This window comes from Bidens hawaiensis, unplaced genomic scaffold (assembly GCF_021521415.1).
Source record: "Bidens hawaiensis isolate Kalapana, Puna unplaced genomic scaffold, B.hawaiensis_p1.1 tig00006913_1, whole genome shotgun sequence".
Classification (NCBI taxonomy): domain Eukaryota; kingdom Viridiplantae; phylum Streptophyta; class Magnoliopsida; order Asterales; family Asteraceae; genus Bidens; species Bidens hawaiensis.
This window is the reverse complement of record NW_027491474.1, coordinates 97,877-120,261: the sequence shown is the minus strand read 5'-3', so window position 1 is coordinate 120,261 and position 22,385 is coordinate 97,877. Positions and strand designations below refer to the sequence as shown.

At 41.6% G+C, this 22,385-nt stretch overlaps 1 protein-coding gene across 1 annotated transcript; it reads left to right on the top strand.

The window, feature by feature from the left end:
• Positions 1–10,279: 10,279 nt before the first annotated feature.
• On the top strand, positions 10,280–13,804 carry LOC143633834 (uncharacterized). Its single transcript, XM_077102064.1, has 7 exons — positions 10,280–12,257; positions 12,348–12,438; positions 12,534–12,691; positions 12,781–12,832; positions 12,933–13,012; positions 13,094–13,187; positions 13,260–13,804. The coding sequence occupies exons 1-7, from the start codon at positions 10,323–10,325 to the stop codon at positions 13,802–13,804; spliced, it is 2,955 nt and encodes a 984-aa protein (XP_076958179.1). The 5' UTR covers positions 10,280–10,322.
• Positions 13,805–22,385: the final 8,581 nt, after the last annotated feature.

Genomic DNA, 22,385 nt, shown 5'->3' with positions numbered 1-22,385 from the left:
CGCATCTGTCTCCTCTAAACCCAAACCGAAGATGGCCAAACAAACCATCACTGAGCCTGAACAGTGGGCATTCAACGGGAAATATCCCGATCAGGCCGTTACCATTGGCCCGACAATTGTTGATCCAACACGCACCTTACTCAAGCGCTTACTGCAGCGAAACGCAGACATCTTCGCGTGGACACCAGCCGACATGACTGGTGTACCCCGGGGAAAGGCAGAGCATAAGCTCAAATGCGATCCGGCCGTAACGCCGATCGTACAAAAGCGCAGAGTAATGGGGCCCGAGCAAACCAACGCGTGCAGAACCCAAGTCAAGGAACTCCTTGATGCGGGCATCGTGCGCGTTAGCAAATATCAAACATGGGTTGCAAATCCCGTAATGGTACCGAAGAATAACAAACAATGGCGCATGTGCATAGATTTCAAAGATTTGAATAAAGCATGCCCCAAAGATTGTTATCCGTTGCCAGAAATTGATCTCAAGGTGGATTCGGTGGCACCATTTCGCCTTAAATGCTTCTTGGATGCGTATAAGGGGTACCATCAAATCCACATGGCTGTGGATGACCAGGACAAAACCGCCTTTCGGACGCCCGATGGCACATTTTGTTATAAAATGATGCCTTTCGGACTTAAGAACGCGGGGTCCACGTACCAACGACTAATGGACAAAGAGTTTCACGCCCAAATTGGGAGAAACTTGGAAGTCTATATGGATGATTTGGTCATCAAAAGCCCCGAGCCAGAGACGATGTTGAAAGACATTGAGGAAACTTTCAACACACTCAGAAAGATAAACATGAAGCTCAACCCGAGCAAGTGTTCATTTGGGGTGGAAGAAGGGAAGTTCTTAGGGGTCATTATTACTAAAGATGGCTTCAGAGCGAACCCTGAAAAGGTCGAAGCCATTGTCAAAATGGAATCACCTACCACCATAAAACAGGCTCAAACACTTAATGGACGACTAGTCGCGCTTAACCGCTTTTTGGCAAACCATGCGGATAGGTCGTTCCCTTTTGTGTCAACACTAAGAAATTGTTTAAAGAAAACGCACTTCCGCTGGACACCAGAAGCGGAAGCAGCTTTCCAGGAGATTCGATCACGCCTGATCGAACTCCCAACACTCACAGCACCACAAGCGGGAGAGGAGTTAATCCTATACCTCTCCGCAACAGATAGAGCAACCGGGGCAGTCCTGCTTGTAGAACGAAAAGGCATCCAGATGCCAATCTATTATGTTAGCCGCGTGCTGGCGGACGCGGAAACCCGGTACTCTACCCTGGAAAAACTGGTCTTGGCACTTATACACGCTTCACGCAGGTTGAGACGATATTTCCAGGGTCACCCAATCACTATTCTCACCAACTTCAAACTCTCAAATGTTCTAGGCAAACCCGAGTTATCGGGACGCCTAGCCAAATGGGCAATTGAATTGGGAGAATATGCGATTCAATACAAGCCAAGACCAGCCATTAAAGGCCAGGTCCTGGCTGATTTTATTGCCGAAGTCCCCGCTGCGCGGGAGAAAGAGTGCCAGGAGGAGGTTCAACCCTCCCCAGCACACGAAATCGATGAGGTCTGGCGACTCTATACTGATGGAGCAGCTAGTAACGAGGGTTCAGGCGCAGGGTTAAAATTAACAAACCCAGCAGGCCAGGAATATACTTATGCTATTCGGCTGGATTTCCCAAGTACGAATAACGAAGCTGAATATGAAGCATTCCTGGCCGGATTGAGGATTGCGCGTAAAATGGGTGTAAAAAATTTGGAAGCCCACGTTGATTCCATGCTAGTGGCAAACCAAATAAACGGGACGTACACGGCTGTGAACCACACAATGGCCCTGTACCTTGCCCAAGCCAAAGCCATCATGCGCGATTTTAATGATTGTAAAGTGATACACGTCAAGCGCAGCGAAAACAAATCTGCGGATGCGTTAAGCAAGCTTGCATCACTGGCCTTCACCCACTTGGGAAAGGACATCCGCGTGGAACTCCTCGAAACACCATCAGTCCCGCACAAGGAAATTTGTGTCATCCAAACCGGTACAGAAACATGGATGACCCCAATAATAAAATACCTTGAAGCAGGAACGTTACCAGAGTCGAAGTCACAGGCAAGAAAACTACGCTGTAAAGCACTAAATTATCAGCTGGTCAATGACACCCTTTACAGACGTAACTTTCTTGGCCCGTTGTTAAGATGCGTGGACAACCAAGATGCAGACTACCTCCTGAGGGAGGTTCACGAAGGCATCTGTGGAGTACACGCAGGCCCCCGCGCTGTGGTAGCCAAGCTAAACAACGCGGGATACTTCTGGCCGGGGATGCATATGGACGCGTTGGCATACATCAGAAAATGCAGATCTTGCCAGCTTTACGCACCCAACACGCATCGCCCGAAAAATGATCTTGTTCCTGTCACTTCCTCGTGGCCATTTCAGAAGTGGGCCATCGACGTGACAGGCCCATTTCCAACAGCAGCTGGGAATGTTCAGTTCCTAGTGGTAGCCATTGACTACTTCACCAAATGGATAGAAGCGAAACCTTTAGCCCAAACAACCGCAAAGCATATCAAAAAATTTATTTGGGAATTTATTATTTGTCGTTTTGGACTTCCACAGAATTTGGTAAGCGACAATGGCACCAACTTTGCTGACAAGAAGCTGCAGCAGTGGCTGAAAGAACTTCAAATCACCCACACCTTTACCTCAGTGGCACACCCGCAAGGTAACGGTGAGGTGGAAAGAGCAAATAAGAGCATCGTCGAAGGCATAAAGAAAAGACTCTTGGAACATAGATCCGGTTGGGTGGACGAACTTCCACACGTCCTTTGGGCAAACAGAACGCTGAAGAAGACCAGTACGGGAGAAACCCCGTTCAGTCTCACTTATGGCACTGAAGCCATGATCCCAGTCGAAATCGGTTTACCCTCGCCGAGGGTCTTAATCCAACCAGAAGACAATGATGCGGAAAGACGGTTAGACCTTATGCTAGCCGAAGAGCGCAGAGACTTAGCCGCCGTGCGTGAAGAAAACTACAAACGACAAATGCAAAAATACTACAACACGCGGGTAAAACTCTGCAACTTCAAGGAAGGAGACTACATACTGCGTAACAACGAGGCTTCGAACCAACAACGCCCAGGAAAGTTGGCCCCGATTTGGGAAGGGCCATACATTATCAAAGAGGTTCTGGGAAAGGGCGCGTACCGGCTCGAAAGGCTCGATGGCACTCCCATCCCTAGAACATGGAATGGAGCTCAATTACGCAAATGTTATATGTAGATCAATTCCAACTTGTAAAGAAAAGGCCTAGAGCCACTTCTAATGGAAATGATTCTCCTTTCATGATGTATTGATAGCTTGTAACCTATGAACTTCCCTTACAGGAAGAAGAAGTTGCGTGTGGAAGGCGGCAATACCCGCATAAACACAGCGCCAAAATGTTAAAGTTCTAAGGAAAACCTACACGCAGGTCAGATGTAGGTAAGTTTAGCCATCCTTGTAAGTGCAAGTGACGGTCTTACCCGCACAATCACATTCAAGGAAGCCAAACTTAACTTACCATCTACCACGTTAAAAGGTTAACTTATGAACACATAAAAAAGGATAAGAAAAACCTACACGCAGGTCAGATATAGGTCTAAAGTTAAAGCCATCCTTCTAAGTGCAAGTGACGGTTACACCCGCACAATCACGAAAGAGGGAGCAAAAACTTTAGTCCATTATCAACCACGTTCAAAGGTTTAACTTAATGCCTTAGAAATTTTGAAAAACCTACACGCAGGTCAGATAGAGGGTAAAGGTTAGCCATCCTACCAAGTGCAAGTGACGGTTTTACCCGCACAATCACGAAGGAGGAGGCGAAACTTTAACCCATCATCAACCACGTTCAAAGGTTCTTATTCTAAACACTTGGGAAATTGCTAATTTAAACTAAGTATGCAAGTCATAAGTTTATAAAGCAAAGAACCCAAGGAAGGAAATAACAATCTTATACGCAAAGAGATTAATATTTCATAATCATTTACAAGAATGGCTGGGTAACTACCCGCCTAAAAGAAATCTATACAAAGCTAAGTCTATCCTACCAGCGGGAAGGGATCTTCAGGATCAGGCTTCAGGGCCACCTCCGCTTGGGCCAGCACCATCAGAGCGCGGCTGCCCAAGGAAAGCCTTAAGGATGTTTAGCCCATCATCAGCAGCAGCAGCTTCATTCACCTTCTCCACCACTGGATGCGGGAAGGCAGCGTACTGGTTCACAGCTTGGTCATAAGCAGCTTCAGTGTTAACATTGAATAAAGGGAAGTTGGAGGGCGGAAAGCCTCTCTCAGCAAACCCTAGACCAAGCAGGAAGCCAGTCTTCTGCCCATCCTCATGAGAAGCGTTGAGGGCTGCGCTCATCGCATCGTCATAAGAGGTCTCTGAAAGGACCTGACGCACAACCTACAAAAGAATAAAGTTAGAACATTTTCTAATTACGAGCAGAAAGCGTAAAGAAAAAGAGGATACCTGAGGCAACGCTTCTCGAAGCAACCATTGGAGGGTAGCTTGACTTTCTTTACAAGCACGTTCGGCTCCGCTTTTATCAACGTTGGCAAGTTGAACTTCCTTGGCGGCAGCTTCTTCGACGCTTTTGAGTTTCCTTTCAGTACGGTCAAGCACCCCCCTCTGGTCAAGGATCTCCTGCAGCTTCTTGGCATCTTCCATTGCCAAGGCGTCATGAGCATGCTGAAGAGCCTTTAATTTGCATTTAAGCTGCTCATTCTCTTCGCGAAGTGGCTCAGCAACAGCTTCAGCCTTGGCAGCCCTCTCAGTTGAGTTTCGCGCAGTCTCCTTGGCCAGCCGAAGCTGTTCATTCACAGCTTGGGCAGCCTTGGAGCGGGCCTCGAGTCGCGCCTGGACTTCAACCTCAAGGGCCTTGAATGCCTTCTCCTTCTCGGCTGCGGCAGCGGCCAACTGCCGGTTCTCCTCCCGAAGAGCCCGCGCTTCAGATATATCTTTGGCGCGAGCTGCTTTTAACTTGTCGTTTTCACGACAAAGCAGCTCGACGCGGGGCTGCGTTCGGGCCTGGAGAACCCGAAGCTCATTGGTTAGCCTACCCTCTTGGTAGCTAGCCATGGCTTCCCCCAACGCACCAGGAGGAGCAGCGTGGCGAGCCCAGTCCACGCACTCCACAGGGGTGCGAAGGGTTGTTCCTCGGCGTATGTTCCATCTTGGAACATACACTTCATTGGAATCCGACACTGCAAAAGAAACAAAGGCAGTTAGGAAAAGATGATAAAAATATGTAAAGGAAGAAGAACCCTACGTACCTGTAGGGTCAATAACAGGCCGATAGCCGCCAAACCCATCACCTGAACCTAAAGGAAATCCATCCAACAGGTCAGGCAGACGGGAAGGTGGCATAGATCGGCGGGAAGCCTGGCGCATACCTGAAGGTCCGGCCGTCGGTGCCGGTGGCGCAGGTATAGTGGCAGCCGCTGTGGTAGCCATGGTTGGCGCCACCTCCTCAGCAACAGTAACCGCCGGCTCCGTGAAAGATGCTGTAAAAATTGCACTCACGGCCGGCGGAGACACCTTCTCAGCTGGAACAGCCTCAGGAAGGCTGGAACCAGCGGAAGCAGGCGTAGACGCCTGGGTCGATGCCTCGGGAAGGCTGACCGAACCTACCGTCATTGGCGGGGGAATACTTGCTCCAACTCCACCCTGGAATGCGTCAACATCCACACCTACATAAGCAAAAGTGTTAGAAAAATTTATTTTAAACAACAAATCTAGACAAGAATTATGGGGGCACTTACGGGGTTTCTTGAGCTTGAACGCACGGACGAGCGGGGGCGAACCCGATGGAGCCGGCCTCTTGACACCGGTAACCGTCGTTGCCGCTGCCTCCTCGGAGGTGACACCTGCAGCCTCCGGAGCGGTGGTCTCTTCACCACCGGGCTTCCCCGCCACCTCTGCATTATCTGACTCCGAGTCAGATAGGACTACCGGGTCGGCCGTAGAGGCCACCTTCTCCTTGCCCTTCCCGACGGCAGCCTTTCTCTTCCGCACCAGTGGAGGACCTTCTGCGGATTCCTCAGAAGAAGAAATGTCATGAACTCCAGCAGCAGGCACAGCTTTGAGAGGTTCAGGGTAGAAGATAGGCTTACCTGGCCGTCGGTGGCTCAGGATCTCTTGGCCTGGCGGGTAAACCTCCACGAACCGACCCGCAGTCTGCTCGAGGATGGGCAACTCGTTCTCGTCCAGAGCACGAGTACCCATCCGCGCAGGACCATCTTCCTCCCGCGGATTCAGGAGCGACTGAAGATCGTTACCCTCTGAAATCAACAAGAAAGTTAGAAAAAATCGTAGTCAGCAAAAAAGAAACAAGACATACCATAAGGGGTAGAGTTCGAACCATATTCAAGGACGATCGGAACCTTATCCGCATTCGCCGCCTTCCACACCCGGCTCATCCCCAGCATCACCATCGCCGACTCCGGAAAACGGAAAACCGGGGACTGGACCCGGGAAATCTTCGAAAACCATTCCGCCTCCTCGTAGTTAAGGGCGGGAAGGTTCGGAAGCGCCTGGCCATTCTTAAACTTCATGGCGATGGGGACGGCGCGAGCGGATATGAAGAAGAACTCTCTTCTCCATGAGCGAAGACTCCGCTCGGTGGTACAAATCTTTAAACCCTTTATACGGGTTGTAAGAGTGTACCACCCCTGGATGCACCTCCAAGTGTAGAAGGTCATCAGACGGTCAACAAAGGGCTCAAGGCCCAGTATCCGGCACACCCACTCAAAGTGCCGGACCTTGGCAATGGCCATGGGGTGCACCTCTGTCAGGTGCACACCGTGCCTCTCCAGGACACGGTACACAAACTTTGTCAACGGAAACCTAAGGTTTCCGTAGACAAAGAATGCAGCATAAACCCCGATCTTGCCACTAGGGGCATCGTACACAGTATGGTGGGGTTCAGGAAACTCAGGCTCGAGAGACTCGAGCATGAACTTCCTGACGATATACTGGTACAGATCGATAGGAAGAGAACACTGGCACTCGCCAGCAGTCTTCTGATCATCAGTATCATGAGAAGACATGGTGGAAAGAAGAAAGTGATTTCGGGAAAATGCTTGCCTGAAAAGGGGAGTATTTGCCGGAAATCACTAAGAAGAAGAAGAAAGGTGAAAGTGTGAATTACAGATAACTCTCTCCCCCTTTATATAGTAATCGCAATTAATGCGGTGAATTTAATGCGGAGGAGAGAGAAATCAAAGGTGCAATGAAACTATGACACGTGGCAAAAAGCAGGCTGGCAACAGCTGTTGAAAGGACGTGTGCCAGTAATTTCGCGGCCACGCGCCTGAAAAATCACGCCCACGCGCCTGAAAAAACGACTGGAATGACCATGTTCTGTCACGTCACCATAACTTCCTGCACGTCCTGGCACAGTCAGAAGAAACTGTCGCACGACGTTTCAGAGGTTTGGACTGTTCTTATCTTTTCACCAACTCTTCGAATTTCAAAATTCAAAATTCGAAAATATTAAAAAGTAAGCGGGAAAATATCCCTTACCCCTTGGCAAACAAGTAACCGTAAGACGGCTGCGGGTACAGTGTTAAGGCAAAACCCTTCACATACCTAGCACCCGCAGGGAATTGAAGCCAAGGAAAACTTGGCAAACAAGTAACCGTAAGACGGCTGCGGGTACAGTGTTAAGGCAAAACCCTTCACATACCTAGCACCCGCAGGGAATTGAAGCCAAGAAAACCTTGGTAAACAAGTAACCGTAAGACGGCTGCGGGTACAGTGTTAAGGCAGAACCCTTCACATACCTAGCACCCGCAGGGAATTGAAGCCAAGTACCCCGGCAACCAAGTAACTATAAGACGGGTGCGGGTACAGTGTAAAGGCAAAACCCTTCACATACCTAGCACCCGCAGGGAATTGACGCCAGGAATACCTTGGAAGTAAAGTAACCGTAAGACGAGCGCAGGTACAGTGTTAAGGCAAAACCCTTCACATACCTAGCGCTCCGCTGGGAATTGAAACCAAGAAGGATCTTCTGGGCAATGCTTGCGGAAACGGAAGTAACATCCCCGCATAGCGGGAACGTCGAGAACTACGTTGTTTGAAGCTCCAAGATGGAATTGGTGGTCTTAACATAATTGATCACTATGTTCAAAACTACCAAAACCTCATGGAAAATACATACAACTGGGACTCAACGCTCCTGACTTGCGAGGAGGTTACAGACCTACCCGCATCATACCCAGAGACCAAGCAGGAAACTCGGGCATTTCTGCAAGTGACAAGGACTTCCCATGGAAAACCTTACAAAACCCTTTTCAAAACCCTTTGCTTAAGTCCAAAAGTTCACCTCACTTTATTAAACACGCATGAGAAGAACATTGGACTGGGGGGACTTGAAGAGGTAGGTCCCAGCAGAGACCGGTTGGTCCCGCAAGACTCACCTTGAACAGGGTTGTCTGCGCAAAGACCATCTGCTCCCGCAGGACCCACCATGCTCATAGAATCTTACGCGCAGTACGCAAGCTGTACACGCAGGGAAAGCCTCCCAATGGTGAAGTACCCCGCCTGTTCCCGCAGTTGCGGATACAAGCCATCAGGGAAGGCTACCCGCAGACAGCAAGGCTACACGTACAAGATTAGCTACTTCAGCAGTCACGTGAAGGCATGAGCAAGGCGGGAACAATCCCGCCCAAATGAGCCAGTCTGATTCTGAAAGATCTTTTGTACCATACCTACCAAGGTATGGATAGGACAGACGATCTGACCAGAACAGCCCATGGGCCAATCACAGGGTGACAGCTCACCGACAACAGTGCGAGGAGGAGCACCCTCTAGTACTGTTTGTCACTATTAGCCGCTGCCTACTCACCAACTCTCACTGTGGAGCAGGCGCAGCCTACAGTTGGTGGAATAGTATTACTGTTGGCCGTAACCTATTCACCAACCAGCATGGCCTGCGTACAATCCACAGTCAGTAGGACGTGCATGGTCTACAGTTGGTGGAATAGTGCAGCCGACTTTATTACTGTTGGCTGTAACCTACCCACCAACCAGTATGGCCTGTGCGTAATCCACTGTTGGTTGAACAGGAATACTATTCAGCCGGCTGTACCTTCTAGAAAACCTACCTTCGGCTATAAATACTCCAATATCTTGGAATGGTAAGATCATCTACTATCTCGTATAACTTACTTGATAACTGCTCTTATAGTATTCATATACTTTTATCTTCAAAGAGCAATATAGACTGATTCTCACGCCGGAGGGTGGTCACAAGGAGGAACCCCCCCTTCTCAGTGACGAGCTTACGGTGTCTGTTTTGCAGGTTCCCGGAAGTACAACCTACTCTGCTGGACCTAACCTTCGTGGGAAACATTATCTAGCCCCCAGATTACCCATAATCTGCCCGGGGTCACTTAGTGTTTCTTCAAGTGTGTAAACATATTGAATTGTAACGTTTAAGCATATATAATATATGAGCATTTAAACTCGTAAAGAGGTAAAGCCTTTAACTCTTTAAGCTATCTTTCAGTAAATTTGAATTCATAACGATAGTTTTATTCGATGCTAGCTTCGTAATTCATGAATTGGTTTTATATCAGTTTTTATGCACTATCAGTTTCTAGTTTTTCATAAGATAATCTATGTGATGAATTTGTTATTAGTAGTTTGAGTTGTTCAAACTACTACGTACCATCAATGAAATTAACATACTAACTTATGTTGATATCATTAACTTAATTTAATATATATTCCATGCTTGTTTTACCAAACTAAATATAAACGAAATCAACAGACTTATCTAATCTGTAACCACAATGTGATTTTAAAGATTTAACGTGATAATAAAATAATGACATCCTATGTTTATATCAAGATGCCTGATTCTTCCCTAAAGACGTGCTTAAAGCAATTTCTTATTTCTTTATATACATTAAATAACATATTCAAACAATGCTTTTTAATATTTCACATTTCTATATGTTTCATTATTTAAAACCAATATACATACATCTATATATATGATTGTTTATTGGATTACATTGTTTATTGTTTATGTTTCGTATCTCAACAAACAAGGACGGGAGGTAATATTGTTTATCGATGGTTTTAAGCCAGCCAAAATATAAACAAGATCACCATGTACCCCCTTCATTTTCTCTCTTCCACTTCTCTTCCTCTCTCGTATCCTCTCATTCCTCAAGAACAAAAACATCTTTTTACCCAAAAACAAAAACAGGCACAAGTTTTCTAATCCAAATTGAAGGTTTGGTCGTTCAAGAAATGTGTGAAAATGGAGCGGAGACCGGGGAGAACCGTGACGATGAATTGGGACGACTTAGATGACTTCAATGCGGACGATGATGAATTTTTCGAAAGCACAAACCGTCTCTCGGTTGTTGTCCCTCTTGACATGCCGTTACCTGGTGACGACGGTGGCGGCCAAGAATTTAGCGATAGTCGCGTGTCTTTCTCTTACAATCTCGCCTCGAATTCGATCAAGGAACCGCAAAACGCAATGCTCTCTATGGGTCAATATGACATGTGGATGGTAGCACCCGAGTCAATCACTGATAGGCGAAGGCGGCTCCTACAAGGCATGGGGTTGAATAGCAATAAAGATTTTGCTAGGTTATCTAGCACAACTAACAACAAACTTGATAAAGTGTATACGAAAAGGCTAGATTCGATAAAACCTGTTGTTACTCCTATAGACACGACCGAATCAAATGAAAAAGCAAATGTGGTGGATTCATCGGTAAAAGAATGTCCACCTAGTGTGGAGGAATCAAGACAGGCTGAGCCTGAGTTGCAGTCATGCGATAAAACTAAAGCTCAGCCTCAACCACATGCTAAAACTGAGGTTGAGGCTAAGCCTAAGCCTCAACCTCAACCTCAACCACAGCAACAACCTCAGCCTGAGCCTGAGCCTGAACCAAAACAACTTCATGTTCAGGTTCAGGCTCAGGTTTTGTCTGTGCCTACCATGTTAGTTCGTTCTAGATCAGATAGTGATATAGATACAAGCTCCTTTAACACAAAACGACGAAAAGAGGATATGATTGGATCAATATCAAAACAGTGCCTTACGAGGACATCATCGGAACTTGTAGCACCATCCGTTGGACTATCGTGTCAATATGCCAACATTCTTAGAGTTTACACCCCGAACACTAAGCTACCAAAGCGTTCCATGACATCTACCACCAATAACAAGAACAACAATGACCCGCGCGCTACCTCTAGTGCACAATTGGATTCTTTCTTCTTGATCAAGAATCTAGATACCGGAAAGGAATTTGTAGTGAAAGAGTTTAACGATGAGGGAATGTGGAATAAGGTTAGTGATCTACAAACTGGAAAGCAACTCACAATGGATGAGTTTGAGAATACGGTTGGGCATTCACCGGTTGTGAAAGAATTAATGCGTAGAACGAGCCGCAAGAGAAATGAGGGTATCAATGGCAAATTAGCCATGACTAACTCTTATCTTAGCAAGAGCTTTAGATATAGTAAGAAGAAAGGTGCTTCACTTTTGAAGAACCTAAGAGGTTCAATCAGCATATCAAAAACAGAAAAAGAGAAAAAAGAAAAAACAGAAAAAGAGAAAAAAGAAATAACAGAAAAACAAAAAGAAAAAACAGAAAAAGATCAAAAGGATGAAAGTGTAATTACTGATGCTAGTGCTACTGCTGCTGCTACTACTACTGCCACAACGGCTGCTACACCATTGTCTTCACAAACGAGTGGACAACACAAAACGAGTGTAGAACAGACAACTTCTACCGACAAGAACGCGAGTTCAGAATGGGTTAAAGCCAAAGCTTATGGAAAACCATTTAAGGAATTCTCGGCATTGCATCTATGTCAGAAAATCGAGGCCCACGACGGGTCGATTTGGACAATGAGATTTAGTTCTGATGGACAGTATCTAGCATCCGGTGGCGAAGATAAAGTTATTCATGTTTGGGAAGTGCAAGAATGCGATGTTCACTCGATGCGGTCAGGAGATGACAAGGGTGGTTCAGGTACCCCTGATTACAGGCCACCTTTACCTGATGGTTCAATCGCAGACAAGAAGAAAAAATCAAAGAATAATAAAAAGAAACCGGATGTTCCCGAGTATGTAAGGGTGCCAGAAAGCATGTTTGGCCTATCAGAAAAGCCTGTCTGCACATTCAATGGCCACCAAGATGATGTTTTGGACCTATCTTGGTCAAGATCTAAGGTTAGTACTTTCCCATCCTGTTTTATGATTTTATATAAAAAATATATATATATACAATTTTAAACAGAAACTTAAGATCTTTGTGGGCAGCTGCTGCTTTCATCTTCAATGGACAAAACTGTAAGATTATGGGATATGGAAACCAAGAACTGTTTGAAACAGTTTGCGCATAGCGATTATGGTATACACATAACTTATATGCATACATTCTTTGGTTTATGATGATCTAGTAATTTCAAGAAAGTGTCCCTGATTATCAAGCATAATTTATGGCAGTGACTTGTATACAGTTCAATCCAACGAATGATGATTACTTCATAAGCGGTTCGTTAGACAAAAAGGTTAGGATATGGAGCATACCAAGTCGGAAAGTTGTCAATTGGAACGATCTTAATGACATGATAACTGCTGTAGGTTATTATCCTAACGGCCAAGTATGTCAATCCTTAAGATATCACATTATTACCTAATTTGCCAATGTATATGCGTATTTCAAGTCGTTAACTAATCATAACTATTCAAGGGTGCAATTGTTGGATTACACAATGGTTGCTGTAAGTCGTATAGCACTGCAGGTATGAAGTATGAACTACTCATTAATTCTTTCATCAAACATATAATAAATTGTTTCAAATTAATCTTGTAACAAATTTATCATGTATCTTGATCATTTAGATAGCAAGCTAGAACAAAAGGATCAAATTGAGTTGCATACTAAAGTGGTAGTGGATCCGAAAAAGCTAACTAGTTTTCAGGTGACATTAACATTGATGCTACATTTTATTAACTTGCTATAGATTATAGATATTAATCCACCTAATCTTTGTGACATGTAGTTTTCTCCTTCGAACCCATCTGAAGTGGTTATTACATCTGCTGATTCCCGAATTAGAATCATAGACGGGATACATGTCGTTGAGAAACTCATAGGTGTCGCGTTTTTCTCCATTCGTGAAAAGCGTTGTTATGTTGAATATGTATTAATATATTCTTATGTTATAGGTTATAAAAATACAAGCAGTCAATTTTCAGCTCAATATAGTGCAGATGGGAAGTATGTAATTTGTGCTAGTGAAGATTCACAAGTATTCATTTGGAAACATGAAAAACCAAAAAACACTGGTGGTGCTAAACCCAAATATGTCACCACTACTTCTTATGAGCACTTTATATGCACAGACGTTACTGTTGCGGTACCGTGGCATGGAAGCAACAAACATCAAGGATTAGACAACGAACCACAACCCAAATGTGACTCCAAACGGTCTGGTCTGCTTTCTGCAGACGATAATGTGCAAGCTAAGAAATCATCACAGCTGCCACCAGTTCCAAAAAAGGGTACGAATGAGGACTCGGAGCAGCCTTCTAACACCGATACAGGTGTCGGTGAGCCTGATGATGTTTCGTTGCTGTCCGCTGGTGTGACTCCTAACAACAATACCCAGTCGACGGCGTGGGGGTTGGTGATTGTGACCGCAGGGTTGGATGGTGAGATTAGAGTTTATCAGAATGTTGGGTTGCCTGTTAAGGTCGGGAATCTGTTTTAAGATCTCATTTGAGTTTAGCTTGCATGTAGTAGGTTTATGATTCATATAGTGTGATGTACATTAATTAGTTTGTGAATATTCACTAGTTCTTTTTTTTCTTTCTTTTAAGTTATAATCAAGTTGATAAGCCATACAGTCCATAGAATTTATTTATATAGGTCTAAAATTTGCATAAGAAAAGTATATATTATTAATTTTTTAAAGATTGGAGACAGACGTAGGTAATAATTAGGGGTAGCGCGTCGGTAGTGTTGGGTCGTTTTTTATATTTCGATACCTCTGAAAAAATCTAACGTTAGTCATATTTGTTTAAAGTCCAACAAAATTAAAAGCTAAAACCAATTAAAGCTTAACCAAATTAAAGCCCAAACCATGTAAAACCATTGGACCTCCAGACTGCAGCCAAGTAGCTGGTGGTCGGTATTCCCCCAATCCTCTTCCACGGTTCGACTTCTACTTGTTCAGTTTAGGTATTCTTCTGCTTTTATCTAAAGTTGTAATTGCAAATTTGTTTATATAAATTATTAATTTGGAATTGTTTATAGACAATTGAATATTTGAATGATTGATTATGGTGTATTGACTATTTGAATAATGTAAATTGGATTATTTTGGTTTATATCTAAATTGAAATTGATTAGGGAATGAAGGTTTATGTGTAAATTGGAATTGATTATGGGTTTATGGTTTAAATTTTGTTTTCTTTTAGGGAACTTGAAAGATGAAGCAACAAAGTCATATTAGCAATATTTTTAAACAAAGATTCCAAGAAAATAATGATATCTGTCTAACACCAAGTTCAAACATGTATGAAATATGACCCAAAAAAAAATCATTTACGTTATATGAGATAGGGTAAAAAAATTTTTGAACGTTGCTCCTGTGGTTTTGATCTAGATCCGTCACTGATAAAAATCATAGCCCAAAATTACTAACTATAAAAAGTAACTAAATTACATATTAATCCAAACTAGGTGACAACCTGCTGCGGAGGCGGGCACGAATTCAATTGTTATCAGTTAAATTCGTACCGGTACAGACATTAAACGCAAAACACAAATTAGTAAATGTAAAGCCCAGACCTGGGTGCTCTACTTGTACGTCAGATTTACCCATAAACACAAATCTAAATATCAGAGTAAATTAAAACTTTTCGCGGAAGACTTAACATTAACCATGTATCACATAAACATTAAATCCTGTCTTAAAAGAATTTCAAACTTGTCTTAAACATAACATAAAGCATCATAACATTTCTTCTCAAGATGTCAGTATCTCCCTCAAGCCAACTGCCTCATCCAATTTGTCTGTGTGCATATTAAAAGTCAACTACGCTAAGTGAGTTCTAGTTAATTAGGCAATATACTTTACATTCATATACTTACATATATGTATCCGAAGATACATATTATACACTTAACCATTTTACTTTTCTTTCATACATACAATCATACTTTCTTGCTTTAAGTTACTTTGTACATACATAATTATTTCTATGTTTTAAAGAGTTATAATCTCACATATATAATTAGAGTCTGGTCCTTATCCTCTCAGATATTATAAGGTCTAGTCCTTATCCTCTCAGATATTATAAGGGTTACCATGTCCGAGTACTCTTCGAGTACTCCCAAAGTACTCCGAGTACACCCAACTCCCCAGTCAACTGTCTAGAATCTGCCTAGCGATTTTTGCAATCTTGGCTATGACTAACCACCTAGATGTGGTTAATAACTTTGATGTTAACCATCTCCCTTTAAAAAACATCACTTAATTTTCATTAGTTTTTCATTCGCGTACTTGAAAAAACAATTTATTAGAAACAAGCTAATAAAAACACTCTTACTAACAATTTACTATCTCACGAATTTTATCGAAAGTTGAAACTACCCGAAATCATCCATCTTGAATTAATCTCACTCAAACACGTTTTTTTATGAGATTCTTCTCTCATCTAGAATCAATAGTTTTAAAATGCTTTGGTGATATTTAAGATGAGTCATTTCTTAGTTTAGTATCTTTACTATCAACATAACTTAATAAAAGAAGACAAAATGGTAAAAGACGTCCTTTACGTTTGACTTGATTTTCATTAGACGTCCTTTAATGAAAGAAATAGCAAAAAGCATAATTCATGTTTAAAATTTGTTTCACGTTACGTCCTTTATCACTAACCCAGTTAAATTTTTTTGTTAAATCTGGTCATGTGCCTTGCACATGAGGGTATTTTTGTAATTTTATATATAAATTATTTTATATTAAAACTAAATACTCCCCCCCCCCCTCTCTCCTTCTTGCATCCACCGTCACCACCCACCTTCTTCTTTCAACATCAAAAACCCCACCACCTGTTGCCGACTGCCACCACCGCCCACCACCTACCGCCGCCACCACCACGTGTGGCCGACCGCCACCACCTGTTGCTGTGCTCGTATAACCTGAAATCCTCTATTACAAAGCTTATAGGTTCAAGCTGTGGAGGTTGCCGTCGTATATGGTGTGGGGTGGTGCTTGGTGGTCGTCGGTTCCGCGCTGCTGGCCGGATCTGGTGATTGTGAGTTGCGGAAAGGGTGACCTAGAGAGAGAGAGAGAGAGAGAGAGTCTAAACAGGTGGTGGCGGTGGACATGCGGGATTAAGAGGCAGGTGATGGTGCCGACGGCGGGGATGTTGAGGAGGTACTGGATGTTGTCGTACCATATGTGCTCGATGATATCGTCGTCAGTGTCGGAGGATGATTGTGGTGGTGAGAAGATGTTGGCGAAGGTGAAGGATGATTGTGGTGCAAGGTTCATGGTTGGGGTTCATGAACCTTTAATCGACTGGGGGATTCAGCGTGGCATGAAGCCAATTGTTGAAATTGATTTGATTTGAATTGAATCTAGGGTTAGGGTTTACAGTTGAGATTGAGGTGGAGATGTTGGTCGGGTAGTGGTGGCAGTCGGCAACAGGTGGAGGTGGCGGCGGTAGGTGGTGGTGGCAGTGGTGGCAGTTGGCAACAGGTGGTGGGGTTTTGGATGTTGAAAGAAGAAGGTGGGTGGTGGTGATGGTGGATGCCAGAAGGAGAGAGAGGGGGGAGTATTTGTATGTTTTAATATAAAATAATTTATATATAAAAGTACAAAAATACCCTCATTTGCCTTGCGCATGACCAGATTTAACAAAAAAATTTAACTGGGTTAGCGACAAAGGACGTAACATGAAACAAATTTGAAACATGAATTATACCTTTTGCTATTTCTATCATTAAAGAACGTCTAATGAAAATCAGGTCAAACGTAAAGGACGTCTTTTGCCATTTTGTCATAAAAGAGTATGATATTTGTGTAAACCCCCTCAGAGCTGGCTCTAAGAAATCAAAAAAATTTTTGGCTCGAAAGCGAAAATTTTTTTGGACCTTAAGTAAAAGGAGTATTTTGTTAGGTTTAAGTTTTAAACAATTTAATTTTGATAAAGCTTACTTGGTTATTATTTAGGTTACATAAAAAAGTTTTGTATAAAAATAGAAGACAGAATTACAAATTTTGTCCTTTAAAAAAAGCCAAATTACGGTTTGTGTCCTTTTTTAAGTTTCCTTACAGGCGGTATCCTTTAAACATTTTTTTCCTACACGTTATGTCCTTTACGCTAACTGGGTTAGAAAAACTCAGTTAAATACCCTCACGTGAGGCGCATGTGAGGGCATTTTTGTCTTTTCGCCTGTACCTGCAGATTAAATACAATATACCTTTATTTTTAAAAACAAAAAACCTTCTCCATCACCATCTCCACATCTTCCTGTAGCTTCTTCAGCCTCCATAGCCGCCACCAACAAGCAACCACTAACCCACCACCAGCTAAGTACGCCGCCAGGCGCTACCACACCACCATCTAGTACGCCGCCGCCACCATCAAACCCCACTGGCCGCCAGCGGTCTTTCTCCCCCCTCTCTCTCACACACACACACTTGTCGGAAAAACGTGGACCACCTCCGGCTGTGAGGACTTTCAAAACATCACCAGCTACCGTGAGGGGTAATATTTTGTACGAACCGCAATACCAAAATCATCCATAGTCAACCCCTAACCCCATCATCAATGAATCACAGATCTACAAATCCGCGTATATAAATCATAGATCTGCAAATCGATTTTCCCTTCACCTGACTTTCTTTCTTCTTATCAAAATGGTATTAGTTTAAGGCAATGGTTGGTGTCCGACCACCAAAAACCTCATCGTGCATCATCTTCATTTATCACAGCAGCGGATCCTTTAGATCCGGCCCGAATTCCGACTCTATACCATATCCAAATGCACACCCAGGCTAGCTCCGGACCCATGTCAAACCTCTAGAAGTTGAATCATCGTTGGTGTGGTTGTGGCGTGGTCATAGTCAACGATGACGGTGGTGGTCACTGGTGGCCAGATTTACTGTTTTACCCAAGATGGGCTTTTGTTTTAGCCAGATTTACTGTTTTACCAGAGATGGGCTTTTGTTTTAGTCGGATTTAATGTTTTAGTGGAGATGGGATTTTTTTGGTCGCCGGATTTGATGGTTCGCGGTGGCGGTGGTGATGGTAACACGGACGGTGGTGGTGGTGGTTGAATGAAGGAGGAGGTACAGGCGAAAAGACAAAAATGCCCTCACATGCGCCTCACGTGAGGGTATTTAACTGAGTTTTTCTAACCCAGTTAGCGTAAAGGACATAACGTGTAGGAAAAAAATGTTTAAAGGAAACCGCCTGCAAGGAAACTTAAAAAAGGACACGAACCGTAATTTGGCTTTTTTTAAAAGACAAAATTTGTAATTCTGTCAAAATAGAATTAAACATGTCTCAAATGAGACTAGAACTCATAACCTTTTGGTTGGAAGTAATAATACACCTTTGCCACTAGACCAAGCTAGTGATTATGTAATTGAGTTTAAACACTAAATATACATATTGTTTTAATAAAAATACATATAATTTTAAAAAAATCGGGGCTATCGGGGTGTCGAGCATGTGGCCGTCGACCACCCGGCCACACCTTTTAGCCGGCCCTAAGCCCCCTAATACCATCGCCTCTGTGCTCATTTTTTACGACATGAATCAACAAGAGCAAGAGAGATCTAGTCTTCTTTACTCAATCACAGCCGCCAGAAAAACATGCCAATCAATGGTGGCAAACCCCCTAGCACCACCGTCGTCGCCATGTTCGTGTTTCCGACATGAATCAATAGGTGCATCTCCGGATACACATAATTTAATTTCATGACGGAAGTTTGGAATTTCAATATGGAGAGTAAATTGATGAAAGATGTGTCCTGAGTAGGGGTGCAAACGAGCCGAGCTGTTTGCGAGCTACTCGAGATCGGCTCGTTAAAAAGCTCAATCGAGCCGAGCAGCCCGAGCCCGAGCTCAAGCCTAAAAGTAAGCTCGTTTAATAAACAAGCCCGAGCCTGAACTTCACTTATCGAGCTCGAGCCGGCTCGCGAGCCTTACATTTATATAATTTTTTAAAATATATATTTATAATTATTAATATATATATATATATATATATATATATATATATATATATATAATGTCATAAAAAATAACTAAAAATAACTAAATAATATATATAATTTTATACATAAAATTCTAATATAAAAATAATTATAATTATATAAAAAATAATTGATATATAGTAAACGAGCCGAGCCGAGCTCGAGCTCTATACAAGTTAAACAAGCCTAGTCGAGCTCGGGCTCGGCTCGGCTTGTTTGCACCCCTAGTCTAGCAAGAGAGAGAGAGAGAGAATATTTAACGTTAAATATTTAAAGTTATTGAAATGCCTCTGACTTAACATTAAATATTTAACGAATTAAGTTAGCGGGTCAAACATCATAAATTTACTAATATTCATAATAAAATAGACGAATATCAATATAAGTAAAAGAAATACACTTTTAAATAATAAATTATTCTAAAAATTGCTTATCATAAATTTAAAAATGATATTTGTTCTTTAAAAATGATAAATTTAAAAATTGCTTATCAATCCAAGTTGATTACCGACAAGATGTGATTCTGGCTAAGGTTGACCCTCATTGATAAGAAACTTGCCTCGGCGATATATCTTGTAGTGAGTACTCGGAAAGTGCTCGGTATTATAAACCTACTTTTACGACATTAAATTGATAGCCCTTATATTTGGATTAGCAAAATAAAATTTTATCTAAACTTTGTGTCTCTTTAATTTGTTTTTGATCTTTTAATTTTATTTGTGGCGTGGATTTAAAGACAATTTTAAATAGGATAGTGGAAAGGCATTCAGAAAACACTTGGGCCCGCTACATAATGATATAATGATACGAACTTCTCATTTCATTTCTGTTCAGATTGTGACATACATCAGGCGTTTGGTCGCAACTAGCCTAGGGTCATGGAAAGCGACCCATTGCATGAATCGGCCACTATTTCAAACATGAGGGTCGGATCATGGATCACAAAAGTAAATACGAGGGTCGGTCGAATCTTGTGGGTCAGACTGTGTTGAAAGTAAAATCAGGCAAAGTTTGCTAAATACAAGAAAAACATAGTAATTTTAATGCATTTGGGTTCCTAGTCGTGCATGCTGTGGATTTTCTGAACAATGTTTAGCGAATCATGCATGGTAATTTTTCGACCTTAATACCCATAGATCTATAAATTGTTATTAGTGCATGAAAGAGAGAAAAATAATTATATGTGAATATGACAAAGATACAGACAAAGAATGATATGTGGGTTTATAAAAATTAAATAAGTTTTAGGGAATAACATGTTTTCTGGTAAAATTATATAAATAGAGATAGTGAACAAGATATGAATGCTTAGGTAAAGCAATTTAGTGTATATGCGTAAACTTACTGACTTCAGTCCATTTTAACATCGTTTTCACTTTTAACACTTCTTATTTTTACCCACTATATCTCGTTACATATATAAGGATCCTAAGAGAATTATTGACAAATTGAGAACTTTGAGAACCATTTTGGACCACAAAAAAACCTTCTAAAAAATATTAAAAAAATTATAAAACTAACAAAACCGAAAATTTTAAAAAAGTAAAAAAAAAAACAAAATTCTTATATTTCATTCCGGTTTCATGAAAAAAAAACCGAATTTTTTTTTCTTTTTAATTCGTATTATACCTATACACATATGTATACTTTTATTTAATCTCTAGTTACGTAATATAAACATATGTACATTATCATTTATTTTAAATTATACATATGTGTATAGGAAAAAACATGTGTGTACATATTATACATATATGTATAATAAAAAAACAGATTTTTTTTTCTTTTTAATTCGCATTATACCTATACACATAAGTATACTTTCATTTAATCTCTAGTTATGTAATGTACACATATGTACATTATCATTTACCTTAAATTATACATATGTGTACAGGAAAAAAACATGTGTGTACATATATGTACATATTATACATATATGTATATGTATAATTTAGCTAAACCGAGAATTTTTTTTTACGTTTTTTTATTTTTTATTTATTTATTTTTTTTAGAAACCGGGATGATAAATAAGAACTTTGGTTTTTTTACTTTTTTTATTTTTGTGTTTTTTTTTATTTTATGATTTTTTTTATTTTTAAGTTTTTTTGTGATTCAAAATGATTCACATAGTTCTCAATTTTCAAAAAATTCTCACGTAATCCTGATCCTATATACATATTTAATGATGCAAAAGCCATCAAACTATTACTTGGACCATTTGAAAAGAGAAATGAATTTAAAAGTGATGAAATGGATGGGTTTGGTCGTGTTGGATATTAGGTCTAGACAAATGATATAAAGTCAAAGATTACGTGCTAACTGCTAAACGATGGGTTGGGTCCTACGGGATAATAGGTCACGACAAAAAATAGGTCAAATTGTGGACAATTTTATGGGACTCTCAATTCTAGGTGGCACCCATCTATTTTTATTTTCTTTATGAAAATAATAATCCTGGGTCTTTTTTTTATAAGTTAAATAAAAGGAGTTAAATAAATAATCTTCAACTTTGAAAGTGTAAGATTAAACTATTAGATTTCTTAAAAGTTGGAACTAGAAAAACTAAAATAAGATTCTTTTTTTATGGCTGAAATAAGATAGTGGTCGTGACTCATAAAGTACGTCTGTGATCAAGTTTAGCAAATGAACTCTACTTGCTCTTCAGTGGATACCCTTAGGGGTCGTGTGCAAGAATAAAACTCTTCAAAAAATCAACTTAGGTGTTGAAGTAGAAACGGAGTTGATTCGATAAGACACATGTTTTAGTAACGGTAAAAGAAAGGGTGAAAGATTGTGACCAACACGAATAGACAATATACACTAATCTAGTAATAATCTATACACTTTCTTTGTCGGTAGAAAAGAAAACACATCTTGCCTTGATAAAAAAAAAAAGTCAAGTAATGTGAATGTGACCTTCCTGTCACAATTGAATTATTATTGTTTAGGTAAACAGTAGCTTTTTTTCATTATTTTTTCTCTTCATATAAGTTTTAACGTCGTGATCCGAGGTTTTTTCCAACAGTTGACTTGTCTAAACACGTCATCAGGGACCACATAAGTTTGCACAAAC

Bases quoted from the DNA above. Each gene is read 5' to 3' on its own strand.
- LOC143633834 (XM_077102064.1), top strand. From the start codon at position 10,323: ATGGAGCGGAGACCGGGGAGAACCGTGACGATGAATTGGGACGACTTA. The intron at 12,258-12,347 runs GTTAGTACTTTC...CTTTGTGGGCAG, and splicing joins TATCTTGGTCAAGATCTAAG to CTGCTGCTTTCATCTTCAAT. The intron at 13,013-13,093 runs GTGACATTAACA...TGTGACATGTAG, and splicing joins AAAAGCTAACTAGTTTTCAG to TTTTCTCCTTCGAACCCATC.